The sequence below is a fragment of the Aspergillus fischeri genome, genomic scaffold (genome assembly GCF_000149645.3).
Source record: "Aspergillus fischeri NRRL 181 1099437636266 genomic scaffold, whole genome shotgun sequence".
In the NCBI taxonomy this organism is placed as follows: Eukaryota; Fungi; Ascomycota; class Eurotiomycetes; order Eurotiales; family Aspergillaceae; genus Aspergillus; species Aspergillus fischeri.
Window position 1 is genome coordinate 2,478,738 of NW_001509760.1, and position 26,293 is coordinate 2,505,030.

At 49.0% G+C, this 26,293-nt stretch overlaps 9 protein-coding genes across 9 annotated transcripts, besides 5 other annotated features; 6 read left to right on the forward strand and 3 right to left on the reverse strand.

Moving 5' to 3' along the window:
* Nucleotides 1-342: 342 nt before the first annotated feature.
* Nucleotides 343-1,294, forward strand: NFIA_055470 (aromatic alcohol reductase; the record flags this gene model as incomplete). The annotated part of the gene is made up of 2 exons (XM_001258094.1): nucleotides 343-375; nucleotides 428-1,294. 2 exons carry the CDS (start codon nucleotides 343-345, stop codon nucleotides 1,292-1,294), a joined length of 900 nt encoding a protein of 299 aa, XP_001258095.1.
* A 3,365-nt stretch (nucleotides 1,295-4,659) lies between these two features.
* On the forward strand, nucleotides 4,660-5,864 carry NFIA_055480 (glycoside hydrolase family 18 protein; the record flags this gene model as incomplete). Its single annotated transcript, XM_001258095.1, has 2 exons — nucleotides 4,660-4,739; nucleotides 4,805-5,864. 2 exons carry the CDS (start codon nucleotides 4,660-4,662, stop codon nucleotides 5,862-5,864), a joined length of 1,140 nt encoding a protein of 379 aa, XP_001258096.1.
* A 761-nt stretch (nucleotides 5,865-6,625) lies between these two features.
* On the reverse strand, nucleotides 6,626-8,454 carry NFIA_055490 (cytochrome P450; the record flags this gene model as incomplete). Its single annotated transcript, XM_001258096.1, has 5 exons — nucleotides 6,626-7,232; nucleotides 7,299-7,421; nucleotides 7,512-7,728; nucleotides 7,784-8,315; nucleotides 8,383-8,454. The coding sequence occupies 5 exons, from the start codon at nucleotides 8,452-8,454 to the stop codon at nucleotides 6,626-6,628; spliced, it is 1,551 nt and encodes a 516-aa protein (XP_001258097.1).
* Nucleotides 8,455-9,613: 1,159 nt separating this feature from the next.
* NFIA_055500 (bifunctional terpene synthase/polyprenyl synthetase family protein) lies at nucleotides 9,614-12,090 on the forward strand (the record flags this gene model as incomplete). The annotated part of the gene is made up of 4 exons (XM_001258097.1): nucleotides 9,614-9,899; nucleotides 9,954-10,248; nucleotides 10,317-11,061; nucleotides 11,122-12,090. 4 exons carry the CDS (start codon nucleotides 9,614-9,616, stop codon nucleotides 12,088-12,090), a joined length of 2,295 nt encoding a protein of 764 aa, XP_001258098.1.
* A 2,120-nt stretch (nucleotides 12,091-14,210) lies between these two features.
* Nucleotides 14,211-15,701: a mobile genetic element.
* A 164-nt stretch (nucleotides 15,702-15,865) lies between these two features.
* Nucleotides 15,866-15,898: a microsatellite.
* An 888-nt stretch (nucleotides 15,899-16,786) lies between these two features.
* Nucleotides 16,787-17,482, forward strand: NFIA_055510 (putative LysM domain protein; the record flags this gene model as incomplete). Its single annotated transcript, XM_001258098.1, has 4 exons — nucleotides 16,787-16,795; nucleotides 16,881-17,007; nucleotides 17,064-17,219; nucleotides 17,283-17,482. The coding sequence occupies 4 exons, from the start codon at nucleotides 16,787-16,789 to the stop codon at nucleotides 17,480-17,482; spliced, it is 492 nt and encodes a 163-aa protein (XP_001258099.1).
* Nucleotides 17,288-17,354: a microsatellite.
* Nucleotides 17,483-18,435: 953 nt separating the features above from the next.
* NFIA_055520 (ankyrin repeat protein) lies at nucleotides 18,436-19,998 on the forward strand (the record flags this gene model as incomplete). The annotated part of the gene is made up of 2 exons (XM_001258099.1): nucleotides 18,436-19,259; nucleotides 19,713-19,998. 2 exons carry the CDS (start codon nucleotides 18,436-18,438, stop codon nucleotides 19,996-19,998), a joined length of 1,110 nt encoding a protein of 369 aa, XP_001258100.1.
* A 628-nt stretch (nucleotides 19,999-20,626) lies between these two features.
* Nucleotides 20,627-21,803, reverse strand: NFIA_055530 (Mrp/NBP35 family ATP-binding protein; the record flags this gene model as incomplete). Its single annotated transcript, XM_001258100.1, has 4 exons — nucleotides 20,627-21,288; nucleotides 21,346-21,465; nucleotides 21,560-21,695; nucleotides 21,747-21,803. The coding sequence occupies 4 exons, from the start codon at nucleotides 21,801-21,803 to the stop codon at nucleotides 20,627-20,629; spliced, it is 975 nt and encodes a 324-aa protein (XP_001258101.1).
* A 249-nt stretch (nucleotides 21,804-22,052) lies between these two features.
* On the forward strand, nucleotides 22,053-23,857 carry NFIA_055540 (AATF family protein; the record flags this gene model as incomplete). The annotated part of the gene is made up of 3 exons (XM_001258101.1): nucleotides 22,053-22,110; nucleotides 22,167-22,269; nucleotides 22,330-23,857. 3 exons carry the CDS (start codon nucleotides 22,053-22,055, stop codon nucleotides 23,855-23,857), a joined length of 1,689 nt encoding a protein of 562 aa, XP_001258102.1.
* Nucleotides 22,727-22,783: a microsatellite.
* Nucleotides 22,748-22,772: a microsatellite.
* Nucleotides 23,858-24,225: 368 nt separating the features above from the next.
* Nucleotides 24,226-24,990, reverse strand: NFIA_055550 (uncharacterized protein; the record flags this gene model as incomplete). Its single annotated transcript, XM_001258102.1, has 1 exon — nucleotides 24,226-24,990. One exon carries the CDS (start codon nucleotides 24,988-24,990, stop codon nucleotides 24,226-24,228), a length of 765 nt encoding a protein of 254 aa, XP_001258103.1.
* Nucleotides 24,991-26,293: the final 1,303 nt, after the last annotated feature.

The window sequence follows — 26,293 nt, forward strand, 5'->3', positions numbered from 1 at the left end:
TTAAAAGAACGAACATGAGCAAGATCAATTACGAAGTACTCCGTAGACAGAAAGCCAAGCATTTCGGCAGCGGCATCAGATGGTAGGTAATCGCTGCTCTGCTACCGAGCCTTCAGAAAATGCGCTATTGTACGAGTCAAACACCTGTTTTGGTTGTTCCTTCGATCATGGAAAGGATGCGTATATATAAATATGAATAAATCTACAGCCACAAGCATATCAGAGAGCGATATAAATAGGAGCTCCATCCCTCCCCAGTGTGCCTTATTACTCTTCATCAGACACGTTTTACTGTGGATAGGATACTAATATACCATCTCCTACACAAGCATCATTCTCAACATGACCGCCATCCAGAAAGTTGCTTTGCTCGGCGTACGTCCCTGTCCTAATCAGAACCTCTTTTCGGTGGCTAACAACAAGACAGAAAGGGTTCCTCGGATCTGCCGTCCTTGACCAGCTTGTCAAAGCCGGTTTCGATGTGACCGTCCTCACTCGGTCCCGCAGCTCCATCCAGGGAGTCCCAGCCGGAGTTGCAGTAGTTGAAGTCGACTATACGTCCACAGACAGCCTGGAGCATGCTCTTCGCGGCCATGACGCCGTCGTCTCCACCGTCAACTCGGCAGCATTCATGATCCAGCAACCAGCCATCGACGCAAGTATCCGGGCTGGTGTCAAGCGCTTTATCCCAGCGGACTTTGGGGCCCTGACCACCGCCCCGGAGGCGCAGGGTCTCCCCGTGCATGCTCGTCCCGTGGAGATCCAGAACTATCTGAAGGAAAAGGCCCGGTTGGGAGAGTTGGAGTATACCATTATTGCCGTGGGCCTGTTCCTAGACTATGTGGTCTCTAGCCCATTTGTTGTTGACAGGGTCAATCGGACGGCTGTGCTGTATGATGGCGGCAAGCATCCGTTCAGCACAACTAGCGTGGCTAGTATTGGGAAGGCCGTCGCCGGTGCGTTGAGGAATGCCGACGCCACGAGGAATCGCGTGCTTTATGTGCACGACATGGTTTTGACGCAGAGGAAGGTTTTAGCGTTAGCAAAGAAGTACAATCCGCCTGCAGAGGCTTGGACTGAATCGAACGTCGACGCTGAAGCTCAACTTGCTGACATGGTTAATCAAATTTCGGAGAAGGGGATGGACATGTCTCTGGTTTTTGGGTTGCTCAAGGCTGCCGTCTTTAGTGGGAAGTATCCATCCGAGTATAAGAATGTGGATAACGAGCTTTTGGGTCTGGGGATCATGGGTGAAGAGGAGTTGGAAGCGATGTTTGAGGCAAAATGTAACTAATTCTTCTGGTATAGTTACTTGGATATATCCGGTTTCTTTGACTTGTCGTATATAGAGCGGAAGCAGCCAGCTCATGGGATATTGATATTCCAAGAGACGTTTTTCTTGACATTGGACCAGCTCATGAGCCACTTGGCATGAGTACGAGACTCCGAGCTGGGGTCATGAGTCTTTTACGACCTCAACTTCCTTGACTAGCCTTCCTCTTCTCTGCTTCTCTACTTCCTTCTTCCCATAATATAGATAGTCTGCTTCCTGGTGCCATTATGATGCGTGCTCTCCGCATCCTCAGACACGCCGTCTTCTCACCCTCCCCCTCAACACTCCCCTCCGCCTGCTACTCCTCCAACCCATCAGCTTAATCACATATACCATCGAATGGAGCATTTCCCGCCAATCCCCGTACACTAGTGAGATATAGATCCCTCTCAAACGCAGAGCTGGCTCCGTCCGAGCCGTTGTCTACACCCGTAAATCCCACCATCGCTCCCCCTTGGGAAAAAATGTATCTTAACATCCACGGAGGAGCGTTCCTCGGCGGCCTCCCAGAAGGTATGCGCGCTTCTGTTCGGAGCAAGCAGAGAAGACTGGAACAGTGGTGATTTCTAGCTCATACCAGTACGCCCCGCGACACGTCTTCCCCGTTGTACACGAGGACGTGCAAGATGTCGCAAGCTTTCTCTTGGGAAACGCGGAGAAACTCTGGAATGCCTAAACTCTTCACTGTTAGCGGGTTCTCCGTGGAGGGAATCTGGCGCTTGCTGTTGCGCAGAGCGTAGCAGGGACACCGCATGCTGTTAAGGGCTTGTTGGTTTTTGTGCAGTTGTACGACCCCTACTATATCCGGAAAGACAAATCCGAGCAAACGATGGGCTGATATCGGAACTAGGTTGACCTGCGCCTCCCACGCTGGCTAAAGCCCAAGCCCTCGGACTTCCCAGCGGTAGATCCTTTGTTTTTCCTACAGCCGCTTTTCGACGCTTATGCTGGGCCAAACAGTCGGCAGAATATGGAGCATCCGATGCTGCATTCTATCCTCGCTGATATCCAAGCCTTGCCGCAGAACATGTTCTTTATTATTGCGGGTGCGGATATCCTCCTGCAGGAGTCGAAAGACATGATACAGAGACTAGAGGACGAGGCAAGGGCTATTAATCGGGCAAGGGGTCTTCCTGAGGAGCCTAAGGTCCCAGATGGGCGATCTATTCGTGTTCTAAACATTGTGTTTGAGCGACAGTTGCATGGGTGGTTGGATTATGAGTTCCCTTGTCATCATATTCCTTCCGGGACGCAAATATCAGGAGTGCCATCTTCTGTTATTGATGTCAGTACACGCACTCGGGCTTTTGGTGAAACAACCACATTCCTCCGCGACGTCACCGGGCATATGGGTACAACTGGCCTCTGTAGTCCTGGCAACTTGAGATGTCGCTAACCACCTCCTTCTGTATAATACCTAATATCTCATCTCCGCAATGCATGTATGGTTTCTGTGCAAGATTTGCTGCTCACTATTTAGGAAACCTTGAATGACAGAGTAAACATATGTACATTTGACTGCTTACCATTCTGGAACTTATCCATTCGCATCACTTCCTCACTTGAGTCACTTCTACTGCCAACTACCTCATGCTCCATTAGATGCTACTAAAAAGCAGTTATATACGTAGCATCCATATCTAGAGCATATTAGATGCCTCCTCAGCCTTCAGTATTCGGGATGAGCAAGGTACCGAGAGAGCTTACTGGATTTGTTTTAGACAAGAGGATTTACCTCAACCCAGTAGGAATGAAAGTGTTTCCGCAGCCCTAAATGTGGCTGCAGAATATCCAAACGGCACATACATGATAAGAAAGACATGTCTGATCCTCTGGGCGAGTCTGAAGAAGTCAAACAGGTTCTGGGATGTGTTATGTTGTATTCCCTGCTGTGTTGACTCTACTGCTATCATCTTACTAGCTAGAGACGGTTATCTGGACATCTTTTGCGATGAGGGGTCTGATATATGTTATGTTATATAAGATGTATTCCGGCCGAATGTGATAATATACTTGCTACAAGATGGCATGCTAACTATAAATTACTGTGTAGCTCTGGGCCGCAATATGTTCATAGGATTATTAATACCAATATATATTTGTCAGTGGGAGGTCTTCTAGATTCTTGATTATGTGTCTCATATATGCACTTTGTTAACAGCAGCCAGGCAATTAGTTGGCAACGGCCTACGTTTGACCCGTTTAGGAAATCGGTCTATTGTGGCCCCTTAATGTAAGCTTAATTACTGACTTGCTCCGTTATCGAGTCTCCAGCTGAAGAGACTGCCCTTCAGCGCAGACTAGCATAACCTATTTTAGATGCTGACCAGTTTCGATGAAAATACAGAAAGGACTATTTTTCAACGCAATGACTTGACCAGTGAACAGGTTGGACTTTCACAGAGTTGGGCGCAGTCCATCTTCCTTCCCATAGACTATATTTCCCCGATCCAGGAAAATTCTCGGCTAAAAGACGACAAACTCTTCACGAATCCACCTGGATCTGAGACACTCCAAAGGTCCCCGTTGATAGGTTCTTATAAGGCCGTGGAAAGACAACTGCGCATAGCATTACAGTGTTTAACCACACCAGGAATGTAGATCAAGCCACTTGGGAATTGAACCCGCAAAATTTACACGCACTTTGCCAGCAAGACACTGTTACTATCCCCAGTGCACCACGGGATGCCATGGTGTCGCCTGAAAGGATTGCCCCTGAGGAATACTGCTGGGATCCGGATCCTACAGGAATCCTTCAGGTCCAGTCGGGCTCCGGAACACTCCGGAAAATGCCCTGGAAGATGATCGACCACTAAGTTGCTCTCTCGGTTTATCCCTCAAAGTCTAATTGATCATTTCTCATTTGCGATGTCTTAAACGTGTTGAAGGCAGCAGGCGTTCCGGACTTGGAGCGCTGACTGATAGATGTTGATATAAAGGCTGGGATGTCTACTGCATTCTACCAGGTCAACAACAGTGTTCTGGCAACAGTTCTTTGACTCTCTTTCGAGAACCTTTCATTCTTTCAGTCTTTCGTTTACAGTCTTTTATAGACACCTTCGTTCGTTAACCCGTAACAATGCGTGTGTCATTGTTGTCTACACTCTTTACCACTCTCCTTTTCACAGGAGCGCTGGCCTGCCCAACCAAGCATGATGGCAAGCATGGCGGCAAGCAGATGCTACCACCATCGGGGACTCCTGGCCCTGAGGTTGCTGGAAAGAAGTCCCTGGCCTACTATGGAAACTGGTTGAGTAGGTCGCTTTGTTCTACGACTACGATCAATCACTAAGTCGGGATGGTAGGACATCTATGCCCGCCGCTTCATGGTCACCGACATTCCCGCCGATAAGTTGACTCATCTCTCCTACGCTTTTGCCAACGTCAACACCACCACTGGTTCAATGTGAGTGATACTAGCGGTTCCTAGCTTAGCGGTATAAAAGGGCTACAATGCTGACCCCATTCCAGTTTCTTGAGCGATGAGTGGGCCGACCTGCAGTATTCCTACCCCGGCGATAATAACACGGCTCCCGGAACCAACGTCTACGGAAACATCAAGCAGCTGTACCTCCTCAAGAAGGCTCATCGCAACCTCAAGACTATTCTCTCCGTTGGTGGATGGACCTACCGGATGAACTTTGCCCCCATGCTGGCCTCCGAGACCAAGCGGCGCCAATTCGTGGCCTCCGCAATGGAGCTGGTGTCCAACCTCGGCTTTGACGGTCTTGATGTCGATTACGAGTACGTCAACGGTACCGAACAAGCCGCCCAGATGGTCAGTCTACTCAAGGATCTGCGCGCTGGCTTCGACGCTCTCGAAAAGAAGCTGAACGCCACTTTCCCCTTCATCATCTCCTATGCGTCTCCCGCCGGATCCGACAAGTACAAGCTGCTCGACCTCGTCAACATGACCCCCTACGTCGACTTCTACAGCTTCATGGCCCTCGACTACCAGGGTGGCTTCAGCAACTACTCCGGACACCAGGCCAACCTCTTCACCGACGTGTCCAACCCCAAGTCGACCGACTTCGAGACCAACTCCGGCATCCTGCACTACATCTCGGCCGGCGCCCCCGCCAACAAGATCCTGCTGCAGTCTCCCCTCTACGGCCGCGCCTTTAACCTTACCGCTGGCCCTGGTACCAAGTTCGCCGACGTCGGCACCCTGGGCAGCTTCGGCACCGCCGGTGTCTGGGACTACAAGGCTCTTCCCGTGCCCGGCTTCAACGCTAGTGTCGTCGAGTTGCCCGCCATCGGCGCCAGCTACAGCTATGACGCCGCCCGGAAGTACATGATTTCCTACGACACCCCCGCAATCGCCACGGTCAAGGCCGAGTACATTAAGAGCCTTGGTCTTGGTGGTGCCAGCTGGTGGGAGGTTAGCATGGACCGCAACGACACCAAGAGCTTGATCAGCAGGACTATCAACGCCTTTGGTGGTGCCGAGGGGCTCGAGAAGAGAAAGAACAACCTCAACTATCCTACCAGCAAGTATGCCAACTTGCGCGCTGGGATGCCTGGTCTGTGAGGCTGAACTCTGGAGCAGGCCAAGTGATCGACTACGCCCTTGGTAATTGTGAAGTGGGGGTTTGCTTGCAGTTTACTTTCTGCACCTTGTTTCTTACTTTAAGAGACAGTAGCTTTGTCATGGATATGGTGATGTGCTTTTGCATCTTTTCTTTCCCTTTTCTCTTGGAAGCTAGGATTGCCTGCTACTGAGTGGCTGAGCGCTTAGCAAGAGTTAGGAATTATCTTATCCTAAATGTAGAATTGTAATATTATCTACAATCTCTGTCTATGCAGTTTCTATACGTAGTATCTTACAGGGTACTCATTCTGTTAATCTAGACACCACAAAAACACCCGGCTTCAGAATAAATATCGCCCTACCTCTGCTGAGTACCTATGCCCTAGCTCCATAATCTCCCTCTCATCAGACCTGCAGAGTGCAGACACCATCCGACAATTCTAGCCACTTCGCCCTGTTCCTGGTGCCTGATCCTGCAATCCACAGCGGCTGATTAACTTTTAGTGGCACTAGCAGCAGCAGCAACCCTGATTCTCATTCGTCTGTCTGATACAATTGGGCAATAACATGGCGGCCCTAATATAGTAGTGATACATTAAGGTATTTTTACCGAAATTTCCCCGCAGGCTGGCGTGATCCTTCAAGTGACTTGACCTATCTACCAGAGTATCATCAACACAGCTAAAAGTTATATGCCCCCTTGAAATGATATTGTCTTCTTTACGTACATCCCTGAATTGCTGGTACCTTGGCTGAGTGCCCTAAGTCAGGCGCTCTTGCACAATGGCTTTTATGTGATATTTAGAGTATATCATTCTGGAGTCAGTATCCTGCTCCCATACAAACCGGTCCTCGTTGACTATCTTCAAATGAAAGCGGTATACCAGCAAAGCTGCGGTCAACCGGAGAGTCTGGAGGGCCATTTCCCTTCCAAGGCATGCTCGAGGGCCCGAGCTAAATGGCTTGAACGCCTCGTGCACATCCTGGGCATAGGGACTGCCCTCGCCCCGTTCGAACCAGCGCTCCGGACGGTACTCGTCCGGGGCGTGCCAGTACTGGGGACTCCGCTGCATGGTGTACGTCTCCGTATACACTTCCGTCCCGCTAGGGACATAGAAGCCTTCGATGATTGCTCCCGGAGACCGACGGGACGCGAACTTGCCCGCCACTGCGGGCGTTAGCCGGAGCGACTCGTTGACACACCCGTTCAGGTAGGGCAGCGAGAGCAGTTTCTTCCCCGTGATCTCGTCAATGCTCTGAAAGTTGCTGAAAAGCTCCGTTTGGAGTTTCTCAAGCACTCCTGGAGTCGACAGGAGTCGGTAGAACAGCGCCGAGAGGGATGTCTCGGTCGTCTTGTAGCCGGCGATCCTAAACACGATGAATCAGCCACTGTGCCCACGCTACCCATACTGGCCTCAAGGGGCCGCTACTCACATAAGGACGGTCGCGTTACTATGCAATTCGTCATAGCTTAACTCTAGTTCTGTGGGGTTGCTGCTTTTGTCGCCCATGATATGCGTGAGAAAATCTGATCGGCCATCCTGTCGGTTAATGCAACTATAAAGATACCCTCAGTCAGCGGCGCCTTGATATGAAAAGATTGCTCCAGATCTTCCAATCATGTTGAACTTCTGGAGTAGGAATCACCACTGGAGTGGTGTTGTGTGAGAATTGATAGCAGGATGGTCATACTCCCTGAATGTGGCAGAGGGCAAAACCGCGCGCAGAGTAGCTGGGGGTACCAGCTGCAAAGCCAGCTTGAGAACTCCTTCGATTTGCGGAACGGCATAATTGATAGCTTCCAGGATGGGAAAACACCCTTGGTATACCCCAACCAGCGACCGCAGCGTGTCTGTGCGACGGCCTGCTTAGCAACACACTTCATGGATGCGGAGATGAAATAAACAAAGAGGACTCACCGTGCTTCTCTGGAACAAGAGGTTCTCCGAATGAAAGATCACCAATGAGGTCCCAGAGGAACCTCGAGAAATATTCAGTCAAATCGATCACACCCGTATCTTGCGCAAGTCCCTGCAAGAGGCGGTCCATGTGCATGCGCAGCAGGGATTCCTGTTCGAAAAGCGCCTTGGACGTAAAACCAGGCTGTAGACGCTTGCGCATCTTCTTATGCTCAGCTCGGTTCGAGAGTGAACCGATGTTGGCTGCTCCTAGTATCATTGAGAGCAGCACATCCTGAAGGGTTCCGTCTCTACCAAATAATTCATCGGAGCCGGTATGGGTTGGCTTGGCATTGTAGATCATCTTCTGAGCTTCGACGGTTGCGAATGACAGTTGATTGGGGCCAACTCGAACAATAGGGCCTGTATTCCTCGGGCACATCAGCAGGCCGCCGTAGCCCGAGAGAAGGGAGAGTATCTGACCATATTTTTTATGTAGTTCTGCCAGATCGGGGTTCAACCTCCGGCGGTACAAGCTGCTCATCGACCAGAACTATGAGAATACACAGAGTCAATTCCCTCAGAGCACGTAGGACCGGCAGCTTTTGAGTTGGACTTACCGGGAAAATCGCTCCAGTGCAAGGTCCAGGGACTCGTGCCAGGGGGTGGAAAAAGTAGTTATAGATGATCATCGAGACCAACAGCCCCGTACCCTAGCAGACAGACATTGACTCGTCATTATGAGAGAGTACATCATGAGAGGTTAGCTCATACCAGTGAACATCCCATAATCGCAACTTGTTCAAGACTGATTCCAGACATAGTCATGAGGTGCTGTGCGTCCATAATGTTGTCAAAAGGATGTGAGAGGATCTTGAGAGAGAAGATGGATGTGAATGATTGACTTCACCCAAAGTATTAGCATCAAATTAGTGGCCTCTTTCTCGGCTTCTAAGTGTGATTCCGTACTCCTAGGCTCAATAGCTAGGGATGAACAAGCTAGAAACCTGGTAATGCTGCAGGCTTCCGGATACGACTGCACATGACGTAAAGAACTTACAGCTAAGGTTTTACAGGGCACTGTGATGGCTTTAATATTAATTATAGACCCTTCGTCATGATATCACCCCTAAGGTGGATGAATGGCGTGTTGAACAGACTCGATATAATGGGTTCAGGTTTGGACGAAGTAGAGTTCTGTACAACGTTGAATAGCAACCTGACTGTAACCTTGCTTTCCGCAGACGGTCAGCAAAAGTCTATAAACTATGGCCAGTTAAGTTCTATTTCCGTCTAGGTATATATTCTCTTGTGCTTTGTTTGGTCTAGAATGCATGGCCCTCGGCAATACCACAACACTAGGTTCGTGATATCCCGTATATCCTGTTGTGATTAACCTCTTCCATGCTTTCAGAGAGAGTAAAATTGGAAAAGAACATGTAGAAGCATAAATATAAACTTTCTATTTTTGAAACTTAACTACACTATTACTACATTGATGTGCAACCTCGCCGCAAACAGATTTTCGAGTCATGTATAAATGGTTCTAGAACATCACGAAGGGTCAGCACTGGGCTGTAGGTTGTTTCGAATCTAGATGAAACCTTCACTGCCCATCTAAAATTGAATGTTTTTTTATGGATTTATAGGCCCTGGCTTTTGTAAAAGGCTCGGCAGCGCCGTGGCTAACGAGAGACCCCAGTTAGAAGCCTGTGTAACCTGAGAAACGGCGACTCAACAGTGGCTCCTTGCTTTACTGCTGTGGTTAAATACTGCTATTCCACCATTAAACCATCTTCAAAAATTCACGTCTCTCTGTACGGAATTGCCCAATCCATGGACTCTTGCACAATGGAGGTCTGGGAGCATTCCCGACCTATAGCTGATGACACAATCAAGAAGACGCCATCATTTACCACCTTACCAATCCGTATCAATAAGCAAAACGATGTCGCGGATGCAGCCACCAGGAGAGCTCTTCGGGACTGGGATTATTATCTGCACGATGGCCTGGCGGAGAGAGCACTTATCTCCATCAGTGAGCTCGGGAACCTGGGTGCTTTTGCCTACCCCGAGGTGCCACCAGAGAGGCTGGCGATTGTGACCTACTTGACCGATCTAGGGATTCTGCATGACGGTTAGTAATTAGAACAGCAATCGATGGCGTCAGAACCAGCTGACCAGGTAGTAGATGGGTACGAGGCCATGGATATGGATCAAGCAAGGACAGAACATCGTGAATTCGGTGCCCTCTTTGACCCCCATGAGCAGTTGCCATCACGCCGAGGCACCCGTGCTGCCAAGTTAAAGAAGCTAGTGTCGCAGATCTTACTTGAGGCGATACGTATTGACCGTGATATGGGTATGTACATGTTTGACATGTATAACAAAGGATGGTTGTCCGTTGCAGGAGGGGAGGGCAAGGTGCCTCAGTTTAAATCTGTGGAAGAATACCAAGCCTACAGAAGGGATGATTTCGGCATCAGGTATACCCTCACCAATGTCAATTGCCCAACTTGGACCCTCCATCAGCTAACCTAATTTAATCAATCAGGGCATTCTGGCCGATGGTGGAGTTTGGCATGGCGATGCGACTGTCGGATGAAGACAAGAAACTGATCGAGCCAGTTATGGAACCCATTGATAAGGCTATCATCTGGACCAACGATTACTGGAGCTTCGATCGGGAGTACCATGAGTCTATAACGAACGGGAGTCGACTCACTAACGTGGTAGAAGTGGTTCGTCAGATTGAGAATAAGTCTATAGATGAGGCAAAAGCCGCGGTTCGCCAGCTACTCGTCAATCTGGAACAGCAATACCTTGAGCGGAAAAGGGCAATTTATGCCCAAAACCCATCAATTCCCTCGCATTTGAGAAAATGGATTGAAGTGGTGGGAATTACCGTGGCTGGTACTCACTTTTGGGCCAGCTGCTCTCCCCGTCACCATGCCTGGCGCAATAACTCAAGAAATGGACTAAAGCCCGCCAACCATGTGGCAGCCCCAACGTTAATTACCCCCAGCAACAACCTCAATTCATCTAAGGGGTCGGAAGAGCAGATGCAAGATTCGGACAATGGCACACGTACCCAAATGTGTCCGGCAAATGACCACGAGGTCATGCAGCTGAATGCGAAATTGTCACTGGGTAAACAGGATGGCGGACATGCCATGCGGGCTGCATTAGCCCTTCTCTCAAGGGCAGCTGAACAGTGTGAGAGCTTATTCGACGGTATGGAGCACGAGAGAGCCAGGCTACTCCAATCTGGTGAGGAAAAGGCGAGGCTTTCCTGGGAAGTATGCTCTGCCTTTTACTTCTTGCACATTCTAGTGAGCATTTTTAATAAAGTGATATAGGGTCGCAGCAAAGGGTCCCAGGAGTTAGAGCATTCGTGGTACAAACCCGCAAAAACAGCTCTCCAAGCACCAATTCATTACATCTGTTCCATGCCCTCAAAGGGGGTCCGATCCAGGATGATCGAAGCGTTCAATTACTGGCTTGAGGTGGACGAGACTTCCTTGACCAAAATCCGGCGGCTTGTCGATCTCCTCCATAATGCGTCTCTGATTCTAGACGACATCGAAGACCACTCTCCCAAGCGACGAGGAAGGCCAGCCACACACACTATCTTCGGTCATTCTCAAGCGATTAACAGCGCCAATTTCATGTTTGTCCAGGCCGTTCAAGTCGCCCGCCAGTTCCGCAACCCGAACGCCGTTGATATTCTGCTCGAGGAACTGGAGAACCTTTATCTTGGGCAGAGTTGGGATCTGGACTGGAAATACAAGCTCCGATGCCCGTCACCCTCTGAGTATCTGAATATGGTCGACAACAAAACCGGGGGTCTGTTTCGTCTTCTGCTGAGACTCATGCAGGCCGAAAGGAAAGGTACCACCGAGGTTGATCTGGACGGGCTCACCGTCCTGTTTGGACGGTTCTTCCAGATTCGCGATGATTACATGAACCTCCGCTCCGGCCTATACACCGAGCAGAAAGGATTTTGCGAAGACCTCGATGAGGGCAAGTTTTCTTACCCAATTGTCGTTTGTGTTGCGAACCATGCGGACTTCAGGGACCTCATCGACGGGGTCTTCCGGCAGCGGCCTACCGCGATTACCAGCGGAATGCAGCCGCTGGCCCCCGAGATAAAACGATATGTTGTCGAATACCTCAACACCAGTGGAACATTCCAACACTGTCGGGAATTCTTGATGCAACTGGAAAGCTTGATCGAGAGTGAAATTGACCGAATTGAGAAGGTCACAAACGAGGCAAATCCAATGCTACGACTATTATTGGAGAAGCTGAGTGTGAAGGAGAATTAATTCCAGGGCAATCGCACACCTGATCTAGGGTACAAGACTAATATGAATAGCTACAAGATGCGAGTCCATCATGGTCGGTTCGGGTTCAAACTGTATGCAATGGCTTGACTTTGTCCACTCGAACTTGTGTTGATATAATTTACTGCTTACTTTGGGAATTCGTCTTACCTGCCTATTTAATGGACATCTTGCTTGCTACCGCATTATCCGCAGCCATACTTTGAGACATCTCGTAGCAGTGTACTGAGAATGTCGGCTGGTGATCCCTCTATGTGAAATTTAGAAATCCATTTCTATCTCTGACACGTCATCTAGCACTACAAGTAAGACAGAAGTCACCGAATTCAACCGATCCTCTGGACCTCTCCCTTGTTGCATAGAAATACAACAATACACACACAGAGGCACAAGGATAGAGTAGTGGCTAACATGCATATTGCCGAAAGAGTTAGAACCTTGGGGTGATGTACTAGTATGTTGGCTATTTATAGTTATGGTAACTGTCTTGAACTCTTGATGCTGCAGCGGAGTGACTGCCTCAGTCCTAGGCTGCCAACTCTCAATAGGGCATGTCTATCACGTGACTTGGGAGGCATTTGAAGACGACGGTTCAGCGAATGGTAATACTACTACTACCACTAACAAAAATAATAATAAAAGTATTCAGGGTGAGTTCCAATTTGAGATACAACTAGCACATTGTCTAAGGCGTGGTAACTTAAGCTGCAGTGCCAATGCTGATTTCTGTAGCTTAGGTTACCACAACAGCTGAGGAATTTAGGTCTAGACTGCTGTAGACTTGCATGCATTATCTCACCTAGACTGCATTCATTGCAGATTTTATTCTAATTTTACTGACAGTAGCACCTCAGTGTGGGTCTCTTTTCTGCCTTCTCGTTACACATGTAACCTTTAAGCTCATGACTCATGTGAGATTGGTTGCAGACTACTGAACAGAAATTTAGTAACAAAGATGGTGTTAAAACAAAACAAGCTTTTTCTGGCTAGGGGATAGATGTTTCCTTATTAACTCATTACATCAGTCCTATATTATCATAAATGGATTGCTGGTGTGTTTAAGGTTATGACTGAGCCATGGTAGGAATCCAGGATGATGTTACAATAGTTGAAGTCGGTCCTTTCATTACTTTCTATAAGTATGGAGATCTTCTCTTACTGGACTATTTGCAAGGTCCTCTATACTCATGTCTTGGTGATGTATGAATGAGTGATCTGTGCTGCTTGCAGCAAGCATTTAGGTCTGAACAACCTTATTTATAGTGCACTTGGTTCATCTATGGTTGTGTTCTAACTATAACTAAGTATGTAAGATATAATACTAAACAGGCCCAAGGAAGTAGTCCCACTTACTACATTAACTGCTCTGGTTACGGCATAATACATGATGGTGGCTTCGGCTGTTATAGCTCTGATAAGTTGTTTGCGTAAATGTCTCAGATATGAGACTAACTACCATTTAGGGAAGGAGTTGAAATTCCAACTCATAGTTTCAAACATGCCTTCTCTTCCGTATACTCTCTCGCTCAAATCATGCAAAAAAGGATGCCATGTCAGCCTAAATAACCCTCCTTTGGACCTCGGAGCTCAATTTCCAGCGGACTCTGCATTTCTTTCGATGGGCATTTCCATAATCTTTGCCATGTTGTGGCTGTACCCTAACGTCATAACAATGCATATCGCAATTTCCTACATCATGGTATTATTGTTTGAAAGATTGGACTTCTTGTCTGTCAGAGCCCAGATGACAGATGCCAGATGACAAACGTCAGACGTCATTGCGGACCGAAGCGAAGCATTGTCATATTGCATCCCCTTTTACCTTCCTGTCTTGGCACCTGATCGATTGTTCCAGTCCGTGAAGCAGGTGTTCTGGCATTCTCATTGGTCCTGGGACCATGAGAGCCTTCTGATTGGCTCACAAAAACCGTTGTCATGTGCTCTCAGCATGATTATGTAAGGTACATGTACACTAGTTAACGTAATCGGACACCGAGCAAGACACCCTTCAACCCCTGAAACACTGCAACCACCAAATCACCATCGGATCCAGGTTTTCATCCAATATGGCATTAAAACAAACTGATTCAACAGTCAAATTAGAAGATCGCATATTACTTGCTGTCAAAGCATATCAAAATGGCCAGTTTAAAAGTATACGAGCAGCAGCAGCAGCATATGATGTTCCACATTCCACTCTAGCCCATTAAATCAAGGGTCGAAAAGCAAGGACCGACATACCAGCAAACTGCCAGAAGCTTAGCAGTCTAGAAGAAGCTTCCCTAAAGAAATGGATTCTGGATATGGATGAGCAAGGACTACCACCAACACATGCTGCAGTTCGCAAAATGGCAGATTTACTACTCCATGAGCGAAAGGGGGAAGCAGTCAGTGAGAGATGGATCACTAGATTCATCAAACAGCATGATAAACTTATATCTAAATACACTCACAAATATGATTACCAGCATGCAAAATGCGAAGATCCGGAAGTCATTAACCAATGGTTTAATCTTGTTCAGAATACTATAGTAAAATATGGTATTCTTGAACAGGATATCTACAACTTTGATGAAACTGGCTTTCAAATGGGTGTGGCCTCTACAGCAAAGGTTATTACTGCATCTCGTCACCGAACAAGCCGTGTACGAGCCGTACAGCCAGGGAATCGCGAATGGGTGACTGTCATTGAATCTATCAATGCTTCTGGATGGTCTCTCCCCCCTATGATCATCTTCTCTGGCAAGGTCCATCAATCTCAATGGTATCAAGACATCAACCCTGATTGGGTGATTGGTCTAAGTGATAATGGATGGACCAATAATGAGCTTGGTTTATTCTGGTTAGAAAAGATCTTTGAGAAGCATACTGCAACACGCACCCTAGGAAGATATCGGCTTCTGATTCTTGATGGCCATGCTAGCCATGAATCTGCGGAGTTTGATCTTTTCTGCAAGAACCATCAAATTGTCCCTCTTTATATGCCTTCTCATTCATCTGATAAACTGCAGCCTCTTGATGTTGCCTGCTTTGCACCACTAAAAGAGGCATATGGTGCCGCGGTGATGAGAAGCATCCAGAATGGCATTCATCACATTGATAAGGAAAACTTCCTTGATCTTTATAAAGAATCACGGAAGGCCTTATCATCCAAGAATATCCGCAGTGGATTTGAAGCTTCTGGTTTAGTTCCTTTGAATCCCCAAAGGGTGCTGGATAAGCTTACTATCAAGAATATCACCCCCCCAAATACTGCTCATGGATCTCCAGAGGGTGAATAGATTGCAAAGACCCCTTATACCTCTACTGAGGTGCAAAAGCAGATGGAGCTTATCAAGCAGCTTGTCAATTGCAACTCCCAAAGTCCCCTAACTGAGGCTATCCGTCAGCTAGTGAAAGCAGCTGAAACTACTATGCATGAAGTTGTTCTATTACAGCACCAGGTAATTGAGCTTTGTGCAGTAAATGAAAGGCAAAAGCGAAAGCACGCAGCCCCTAGATCTTATATTGCTACTAGGGGTGTCTTGACAGGGTCTGAAGGTCAGCAACTTGCTCAAGAAGCTCTACAGGCTATGGACTTGGTGGAACCAGTTTGTAAAAAGCGTGCGCCACCACGATGCAGTAACTGTCATCAAATTGGTCATATTAGAATAAGCTGTCCCAGTAGAACTAGGTAATTCGAAAACTTTTGCTTTAATTTGACTGCGTGGTAGTAAGATATCTCATGGTTTTCGGCCTCGGTTAAAATCACGTTCAGGTGTCTCGCTCGGTGTCGTGTCTCGCTCGGTGTCCGATTACGTTAGTTAGTTATACTTTTTAGGGGGGCCTGGGGCCTCTAGAGTATCTATCATAGTATTTCAGAGTCATAATATATAATAAAAGGGGAGTCTGGGGTCCTGCCCCCAGGTTACTACTATCTTTCTCCCTTATAACTTATGCCCCTCTCTCTAACAGTCTAACAGTCTAACCTTCTGGATCTAATCATCTACTACCAACCATACCCAACTAAGCTACCTAGCATCTAATCAATAGTTAAGTGACTTAGTTAAATATCTCCTGCTCAGCATACCGCTTGCTCCCCAGGCCTTAGGTGGTTGCACGGTTGCACCAGCTACACCTAGTACAAATCTGAGAACCCTCTTAGGCCTATCAAACTCTCGATTCGTCTCATTACGAAAAGCTGCCTGAACTGCCAAAAAGCTGCGACAGATGTTTGGGGCGGGCTCTGCTATGGTGACATCAGACAGAACATATCAAAGGCGCCTTCAATTATGAAAGAGTCAAAGTACATGGAGCCAAGTCTTGGGAAAGCCAGGGTAACACAGAAGGAGGATGGGGATTTGGCGGAAGTAGAACATGATTGGTGAATGACAACTTATTTTCAATGGATTCCACTGTAGAATATGTCTGTATCTATACTGTAGCCACCCAGGGAACTGAGTATAAAGATTATGGACGTAGATCATGGTAGCTGAAGTTCAAGACCTGCTTCAAGCTGCGTAATCAGGAATGTTTTCGATTTGGGAGATCCAAGGCTAAGAATCCAGGGCCGGAAGATTTGGTCGTTTCGCAAATGTCAATTTCCATCGTGGCATGCGTTTTACGATGTCCAGCCAGGTGACTACTGCCAAGGAACCGTGACAGCTTATGGCAACTTTACATTGAGTCAATTCTATCAATGGAATCCGTAAGTAAATTATATTTGTCATTCTAGATGGACTACTTATAATTTGCATCTAAGTGCTGTCAAGACCGACTGCTCGGGACTTCAGGCTGGCTATTATGTCTGCATCGGAGTGGCTGGGTCAACGACCACGACAACTGCTGCTCCCACAAGTACCACTGCCACGACGACAGCTAACCCACACTCTCCTCAGCAGACTGGGATTGCTGCAAACTGTATGTTTGTCATTGGCTAACTCAATTGTGTTTGTCTTCGCTTATCATTCTTGCAGGTAACAAGTACTACTTTGTAGAAACTGGTGACGGTTGTTCCAACATAGCTTCGACGTATGGTATCACCCTCGCCAATTTCTACAGCTGGAACCCAGCTGTTGGGACATTTTGTCAGAGCCTTCAGGCTGGGTACTATGTCTGCGTTGGTGTTTCAGGTAGCTCTCTCTTCTCCCACCTCCCCCCAATCTCTTCATCACCAACCTAATTTGGTCTGATAGGGTCAACCACAAGCACAACCACTACAAGGACCACCACCACCACCAAAGCACCCACCACAACAACTACGGCCAGCGGTCCCTCTCCGACCCAACCCGGCATCACGGCCGACTGTGAGACATTCTACCAGGCCGTTTCGGGCGACAGCTGCTGGACCATCGTCAGCGAGAAATATACCTATCTGACTCAGGATGAGTTCTAGCCTGGAATCCTGCCGTCGGTTCAACTTGTAGTAACCTACAAGCGGGATACTACTACTGTGTTGCTACCAAGACTGTCCATGCCATGCCTAGCACCATCTCCACGTGCAAGAAGTGGCACTTGGTTGCCAGTGGAGACAGCTGTTGGTCTATTGAGCAGCAGTACGGCATTACTGCTACCCAGTTTGGGACCTTGAATCCATATGTTGGGACCTCTTGTGCATCTCTCTGGCTGGGTTACTATGTTTGCGTCGGTGTTTGAAGACCACCACTTTATCGGACGGCATGTAACAAGTAGCCTTGAAGAATTTCTTGTAACGAGGAGGAGATTCTAAGGGGGTGAAAGGCGACTTGTCTTAGTAGGCTAATTCGAGATTAGTGAGATCCATGAAATTAATTACTACATTCCAGAACATACCAAAAACCCTTGTTATTGATAAGTTTTAATGCATAACAAGTGGTGCCATGTCGGTTGCACTATGAGATACCCTGGACTTGAACGCCACCTGAAAATTACAGCCACTCCGTTACAACCGACGATAATGCCTAGTAATAATTACCCAAATCAAGCTAAGGATTCTTCCGGTATTGCCTTTTCCCCAGGCCCAAGCCATTTGGCACTTTCCTTTGGCCCAAACTCCTTTTCGGTGAGATTTCCTAGCACTTCCCACCTGCTCTCATCAACTGCATTGCCTCCATGTCTCTTGTCCAGCTACCAGATGAACTTCTGTGTAGTATTGGAGGATATTTAAGCTGTTATAGAGATGTTCAGGCTCTCGTCTTATCAAATTGTCGACTCAATAGGATCTTCAAAGCTATCCTCATTACATCTAGCGTTAAGGATTGCCACGGATCTCTGTTATTCTGTGCAGTGCAAGGTGGAGATATTTGCCTCGTACGGGAGATTCTGAAACAGCTATCTGTGATTAATAAAAAGCGAGAAGAAACGGCTTCTATGGAAGAAAGCCCTATAACAAACACCCAAGATAATACCGACGAGGAAGATGGAGCTCGAGACTGGGATGGAACGCTGCACTGGGATCTCCAACAGCACCCGCTCTATAAAGAAGGGTATCGAGTCCGTGACATCCTTTTCGTCCAGCGTGCCTTTCTCGCTTCCATCTCAACTGGATTAAAGAATCTCGTCAATTGTTTTCTTGATTGCGGAGCGGTAGCAGGATTTATCTTCCCTGATAATGAAAAACATCCACTACCTGTTTCTCTCGCGATCAGACACGGCTATGATGAGATATTCGATTTACTTATCAAGCACAAGGCGCGGACATGTGGCGGAGATGAGTGTCCCATTGTTGAGGCCGTCAAATATCACCGTTTTCATGAGCTTCGCGTCCTGGTCAGACTTGGAGTATGCGGGCACTGGGACGACGCGCTTTCCCTTGCGTTAGATACTCGGCCCCTGTTCGATCTTATGGTGGAAAACGGAGTCGAAATCAAGAAGTATGGTCATGTGGCTCTATACGGAGCTATTACTGAAGGGAAGAAAGACTGGGTTGAGTTCCTCATCTCTGAAGGTGCTGACCCCAACCTCTGCCTATCGACGGAAAGCGTTATTGGAGGCGGAGAGAAGAAGTATAGCTCTATCTACCATGCCATACTTAATGGTCATTTGGACGTATGCAAATTTCTGATTGAGCATGGCGTACTGCCTGAGGAGGATGATCTTCAACTGGCGCGGGAGAAGGAATACGATGAAATTGTGGGTATTCTCTCTGGGTTTTCCTATGTAGATGTGCCTGAAAAGGAGGACCTCATTACAAGGTGGATAAACACCCATAGCTAAATAGGGGAAAGGAGCTCTGCTTTGGATTCCTACTTTTGAAGGCTATTCTGGCTGCGCTGACCTGTACCCCTGAAATACTAAGTCTGAAACCATTCCTGCCTGGCTACAACTAAGCAATGGCAGGGTGCCAACCCATCAAGCCTATGGGACCCGCTTATACCTTTGATCTTTAAGCCGACGAGCGGGGCAAAAGTGTTCGGAACTTGCGAAGTGAGGCGTGGCCCAGGCCCTAACTACTGCTGCATAAAAGCCGCTAGATTTTCCTAGATCGTTGGGATACGATTCCTTCTCCAACAAGGGCAGTGGATGTCCAGGCAGTGCCTGGACGAGTCTGCCCAGCGCCACAAGCGCCTGTCTCCACGCCAAGTACTCTTCGCTTCCTGCACTCGTCAATGAAAACAGCGTTGTGTTCACGACTTATCGGAAAGAAGAAACGACGACGAGGACCCCTTCGGCGAAAACACCCTGGAGCAGTTACAAACGTGCAAGGACGATCTTGCCGCCTGCAAAATCAACGAGGAGAAACTGGCCGAGTGCCAAAGCAATGCCGCCGCCAGCCCTCCAGTGCCCCCTTACAAGGATTGCCCAGCCGGGAAAGACCAGATCATCGCCATCGGAAACAGGCCCTTCAAGCAGAAATCCGACATGTCGATGGCCAAGGCCGCGGCGGACTTCTACCGGACTATTCGACCGGGACTTACGAAGAGTGCGCTGTGATCTGTGCGCTTGACCCGAAATGCAAGAGCGCGATGTCCGTCAGGTCGACCAGTACGGCCGTCGAATGCCAGCTCTCCAGCCAGAATATTGAGGCCTCGCTGGCCAATTGGGCATCAAACCGGGCTTATGTTCCTGTGTGAGTCTCATGCACTTGATGAAGAGGGAAACTGCTTTGCGAGTTACCCCCGGCTTGGGTCGGCTGTCTGTCGTTCATTTGCATGTCTCTACCTGATATATCAGTTTCCAATCAAACATGTGGTCAAAATAGCCCAGTACACCACCCTCTGGACCTTCTGTAGAAAAGGAAAAGGCCTTCAGCGAGGACGTGCCCATAACGGTAGCCATCAAGTCCAATGCAGAGCCATACATCTATAGTTCAATAGGAGAATCCCAGCCCGGTGCGTCAACATCACGAGAGGAGGTCCTATTCAAAAGCCACAATATCCAGCCATATAGTCCCAAAAAAGTCCGGGTTTGTGCCTAGTTTGTCCAAGGTCAAGATGGCTATCCATGCTGTGCAAGGCCATTGACGTCTACCTTAGTTACTGGCACTATAAACTGGTATCGGTATATCCTATAAGAAGAAGACACTCGGGTATATATTATACAAATAACATGGTAGTTATTATCACCTCCACTCCAGACCGATCTTTCGCGCAACCTTTTCAGCAACATCCATAAAAGCCTTGCGCCTTACGCTGCGGTCATCACTTTCCTCTGAAACAACCGTAGGCACTCCGCGGTCAGCGTCCTCGCAGACTTTAGCATCGAGAGGGATATCCCCGAGGAATTCGACGCCTAGGCGCTTGCACTCGGCAACCACGCCCGAGTCCTCCGAGTCATGGCCATGACTTTCACCATGGGAAAAGATTTTCGTTTGATGACCGCACTGCGGGCAGGCAAAGTAGGCCATGTTGCGAACCATCCCAAGGACAGGGATGTTCATTTTCTCGAACATACCAAAGCCGCGGACGGCGTCCCGCAGAGCGATATCCTGTGGCGTGGTTACAATCAGGGCGCCATCAACGATGAGCTCTTGTCCGATTGTTAATTGTACGTCGCCGGTGCCGGGGGGCAGGTCCAGGACCAGCACATCCAGAGGCCCCCAGGAGACGGAATGGAGAAGTTGGTGCATGGCCTTGGTGACCATCAGACCACGCCATGAGATAGGAGTGGTGTCCATGGGAATGTTGCCTGCAGGTTGCGACGGATCAGGTTTTGGCTGTGGGAGGAGGTAGCCCATTGACATTGATTTCAAGCCATAGTTAGTCAGAGGGACGAGGCAGTTGTCTAGTTCACCCATTAGCCTTGCGTCCAAAAGCATGTGCCTCTAATGACAGTTCTTACTCTCGTCTAAGCGGGGTTCACCAGACAAGTTGAGAAGAGTTGGAATAGAGGGACCAAAGATATCGGTATCCAAGATACCTGTGCGAATCCCACGGCGAGCTAAAGACAAAGCAAGATTGACTGGCGCAGAAAAGTCAGAGAACTGTTGAAATATCATGCATGTAAACTGCTGATATGAGATATCGGGATGGCATCCAAGACAATAGTTTCATACCTGCAATGGTAGATTTGCCCACACCACCCTTGGCTGACGATACCGCAATCACTTTTTTGACATCGCGGATCTTGCGCTTTTCTGGTAACCCCCGGCGGCGCGGGAATGACGGTGGTGTGCCGGATCGCGGAAGACCCTGCAAGCATTAATATTCACAATCAGCAAAGTCGTCAAAGGGGCTATTTACCAAAGGATTTTCATGTTGAAGAGCTCGAAGAGCCGAAAATAGTCTTTTTTGTAACATATTGCTGTGGATGACAGCTACAACATTGCAGAGAGGAGCAACAATCGACATCATATACTGCCAGAGAAAAGTACACCGCCTGGAACAACATTCCCAATCGGACCAGCTCAATCCCCAAAATGGAGAGTTTATCCGATATCGCATTCCGCCTTCCAGAAAAATATCACGGGCAGAAAAAATAAAAAAAATGAGTCCGACCAAAATTTATCGACAACAACCTCCACGCCAACAACTTGTCCACGGCGCAAAATGGCGCCAAAAACACTTGCAGAACGGCTCGCGGAGCTGGAAGACCCTACACCTAAAGGTCTGTTCGGGATTAATTGGTTGTCTTGTTTAAATGAAGGTTAACACTGCGATCAGATTTCGACCCCGAAGACTTGGAGCGCGCCGGGCCAGACAGTGACGATGAAGGTGCCGAAGCTGCTGATCCTAATGCTGGACGAGAGCATTACCAAGCTGTAGGGTGAGTACGAACTTTTTGACCGTTTGCGATCATCGGGATCAAGGTGTTAACCTCAACCAGAAAGGCGAGGCTTCGCAAGCAGGACCCAATTAACCTCGGAAAACAATATGCCGGCTCGAAAATCAGCCGAGACGCGCTTGAAGCGGAGAGTGATGATGACCCTTTCAGAGCACGATCAAGCGACGAGGAGGAGGACAGTGAAGACGCGGAAGAGGAGGATTCTGAGCTGGGAAGCGACGAGGACGAAGATGCATCTGAAGAAAGCGAAGAAGAGCGACCACGGAAATCCAAGAGCTCCGCAAAGGATGGCAAGCGGCAGACGAGGGAGTTAGAGGTTTCCTCGGACGAGGAGGACGGCGAGGGCATGGATACCGACGGGTCTGAAGAGATTGAAGGAAGCGCGGACGATTCGGAAGATGGATTCGACGAGGATGACATGGGCGGAGAATTTTCCTCTGACGACGATGACGATGATGAAGACGAGGACGAGGACGAGGACGAGGAATCCGACAACCGAAAAGTGCGATCTAAGGAAACCTCCAAATCCGATGACCGCGAGGAATTGCGACGACTCATGTCCTCCGACCAAAAAAAGATCGCAGCCACCATTTCCCAAGCCGCCAAAGCAGACGCTGCCAAGGGCAGAGCCGTCAAACAGCAGCGCGCAACTTTCGACGCCTTGCTCAACGCACGGATCAAACTCCAAAAGGGCCTGACAGCGATCAACCAGCTCTCCATCACCGCAAAGGGGAGCGAGGAAACGCCCAACATCGACGGCGAAGCCATCAAGTCCGCCGAATCCGCCGCACTTGCGCTTTGGTCCACCCTCGAAGACCTGCGCCTCGCTTTGGCAGACGCACAAACGCAGGACGAGTCCAAGAAACGCAAGCGACCTTCCGCAGTGTCCGTCGCGACATCCACCGATTCCCTCTGGAAGCGCATGACCGACCTCGAGTCCGACGCCGTCGCCCACCGCCGCGCCGTGCTCGACAAGTGGTCCCTCAAGGTCCGTGGGTCCAGCGCCGCACTCCCCAACGCCCGAGGAAAACTCCTCGGCGCTAGCGCCAGTAGTCAACAAACCATCACCGCCGTCATCGACGCGCAGGTCGCTTCGGAGACGGGCGACCGCGCCGCCAAGCGCCGGAGAAATTCCTCCGACGAGGGTCCCGAACCCGTCTACGACGACACCATCTTCTACCAGTCCCTGCTCCGGGACCTCGTCGAGCAGCGCATGTCGTCCTCTGACGCCATCACGAACGGCATCGACACCCTCCACCTCCAGCTGCCTTCCCGGCAAGGTATCCACCCTATTACCGGCATGCGCAAGGACAAGGTCAAACGCGACGTGGACACCCGCGCCTCCAAGGGCCGAAAGATGCGGTTCGATGTCCACGAGAAGCTGCAGAACTTCATGGCGCCTGAAGACCGCGGCTCGTGGACCACTACCGCTCGCGAGGAGTTCTTCGCCTCCCTGCTTGGAAAGACGGCAAGTGGGTTATTGCGCGAAGGGGACGATGAGGACGCCAGTGCTGCAGAGGAAAGTGATGAGGATCGTGAGGAGGTTGGATTGCGGCTGTTCCGCAGCTAGCCGGCTGCCGGTCAGTGGATATACCTAGGGCAATCAAAAGTTGCATATAGCGGTTACACATTGTTTATACATATAGCGGCGTTGTGTCCACTGTTTTCATTCACTACAGGAACCAGCAGCGCTTTGCACAGAGCCTCCTGTTGAATGCATATTAAGAGTAAATATTATCTCAATTCCCATGGCAAGGTGCAACCAACCAGCCCGTAGGCTCATAAGCGAACGCATCAATGCTCTGAACCGAGCACGCTTCAAGAAAGGTATGTACAAGAATGCCAGACGCCAATGTGTGCTGTACAATGCAAGATAGTCAACTTTAACGCCTAATCCTCAACTCCGAATCCGAGACTTTCGAGATCAAACCCAATGGACTACTGGTATCTCGCAGACGAATAAGACGGTAACGAAGGGCCATGCGATTGCGCCCAGGAAAAGGTCGTTCGGCGCGGAAGCCCCAGCATCCTCTCCTCGACTGCGCGCCTCAATGAAACCTGTCGTTCCTCCTCCTCCTGCGGCGAGAGGAAGTGCGGGAGGCCTTCGTGGTTGACGATCACGGCACCGCTCACTTCGTTGTAGGAGGGTAAAGTAGTAGATATCCCGAGCATTCTCGCTTGAACGGTGCGTTCCAGAGCAGAACGTAGCTCTCGTGCCTCGGGTACAGTAGAGAGGTGCGCTATTGTTCCTGCGCTTCGCGCGGAGTTCTGCCGTTGGGTCTCCATGTAGAGGAGGTTGTCTTTTTCAGTAGGTGATAGTGCGTAATTGAAGTACTCTAAGATTTGTGGTGGGTTGAGATCCGCCCGTGGCTCAATGTCCTGCCAGGTGAAGGCTGGTTCTTGGTCTGAGGGGTCAACGCCGGGTTCTATAAAGGCGTGAGTGTCTCGTGGGGATTGGTCGGGGTCGGTTTTGGATGCGTTGGCAGGCTGAGCATGAAGTCTGCAGAGTGCATCGTACTTCTCTGTCATATACTCGTCTGCATGCCAGTTGTTTTCGGGGTTGTTGTTTTGTGTGGACAACAATGGAAGTGCTTGGGTTAATCCCCGCATTTTTGGGGCTTCCGGATGCGGAGATGGCTCGACGATGTTGTTGTCATCGCGACGGCGGCGACGGCGTAATTTTCTCAGGAAAGACGGAGCCATGGCTGGTACGCAGGCTCAGATTTGATCTCTGAGTTGCGAATTAGAGGGAGGAGAGAGGTCGAGTTCAACTGCAGGAAGTGCAGAAAACCATACTGAACGAGCAATATCATTCACTGTTGTTCCCATTGGCTGCTGCCAAGATCGTCGGTCCCTGAGCGCAACCTCATAATGGACGGAAGAGTCAGGTGCCACCAACTGTTGCAATTCGCTTGCATCCGAGGGTGGAATTAGGCGACTACTAGTCTAGTCAATTCTGGAAAGACGGGGTACTACTTCCTCGGCCGTTGTCGGACAAAACGGCACATGTGAGTATACAGTGAGATCATGGCAAAGCTTAACAAGTCCGATGGCTACACGTGGTGAAGAGCCATCGCTTATCGGACTTTCATGCATGCATATCGATTTGCACTCACACAGACCACATCTGATTGCACGGCAGTTGTGTTTCAAATTCTCAAGCTTCCAGTAAAAGCCAACGTCGATCCTTTGTACAGTTGTACCACCAGATAAGCGTATTTTGGCGTCTCCACACTCTACGGATTGGTGGCCTGGAATCAGGATTTCCAATAGGATTAGTTCCATCCAAATGTCTCATGCTCCGATGCGCAATGAAGCACTGCATGAATTGTACGAACATGGTATTCCCTGCCATCATGTGTCCACTTCTATACCCAACGCAAGGTTGGACTGGTAATCCGATAAGGTATAGAAGCCCAAATTGACTGACTGTGCGCATGGTAGCTGAGCATATCAACGCGTCTGATTGGGCTTCGGACTTCGTTTGTGAAACCTATGAGCATGCCAACTGGTCAGTGGGCTCCCTTAAGGCCTTAAGGATCTGAGCGGGACTCCCGCCAGCCCTTCCCTTCCCTTGCCATGTCGTTTCATCCGACGACCTCAGAAAAGGTGAGACGTCGACTGAGTCTCTCTAGCAGAACAAGTGGCGCAAATAGTTGTGGCGGTGATGGTTGACCTCGTTGATTGGAATGTTGTTTGCCTGCCCGTGGGTCATTGATTTGATATCACGATCCCACGAACTAGCTGCAGCAAACAAACCACTTGTTCAGCATCTCCCAGAGGGAATATTATGAGGATTCGATTATTGAATATTTCATTCGCGGTCGCAAGAAATTACACTTTCCGGCCTCCCTACCGCCAATTGCATAATCGAATCCTTCCAGGGACTGCCATCAAGCCACATCCCCTACTTTACTGTACAGTTGTACTTACAGAAAAGCGATGGTACTGGTGAGAAGATTCGCTCGGAGCTCTACTTTGGACATGCTGCTTATCGTCATATTTT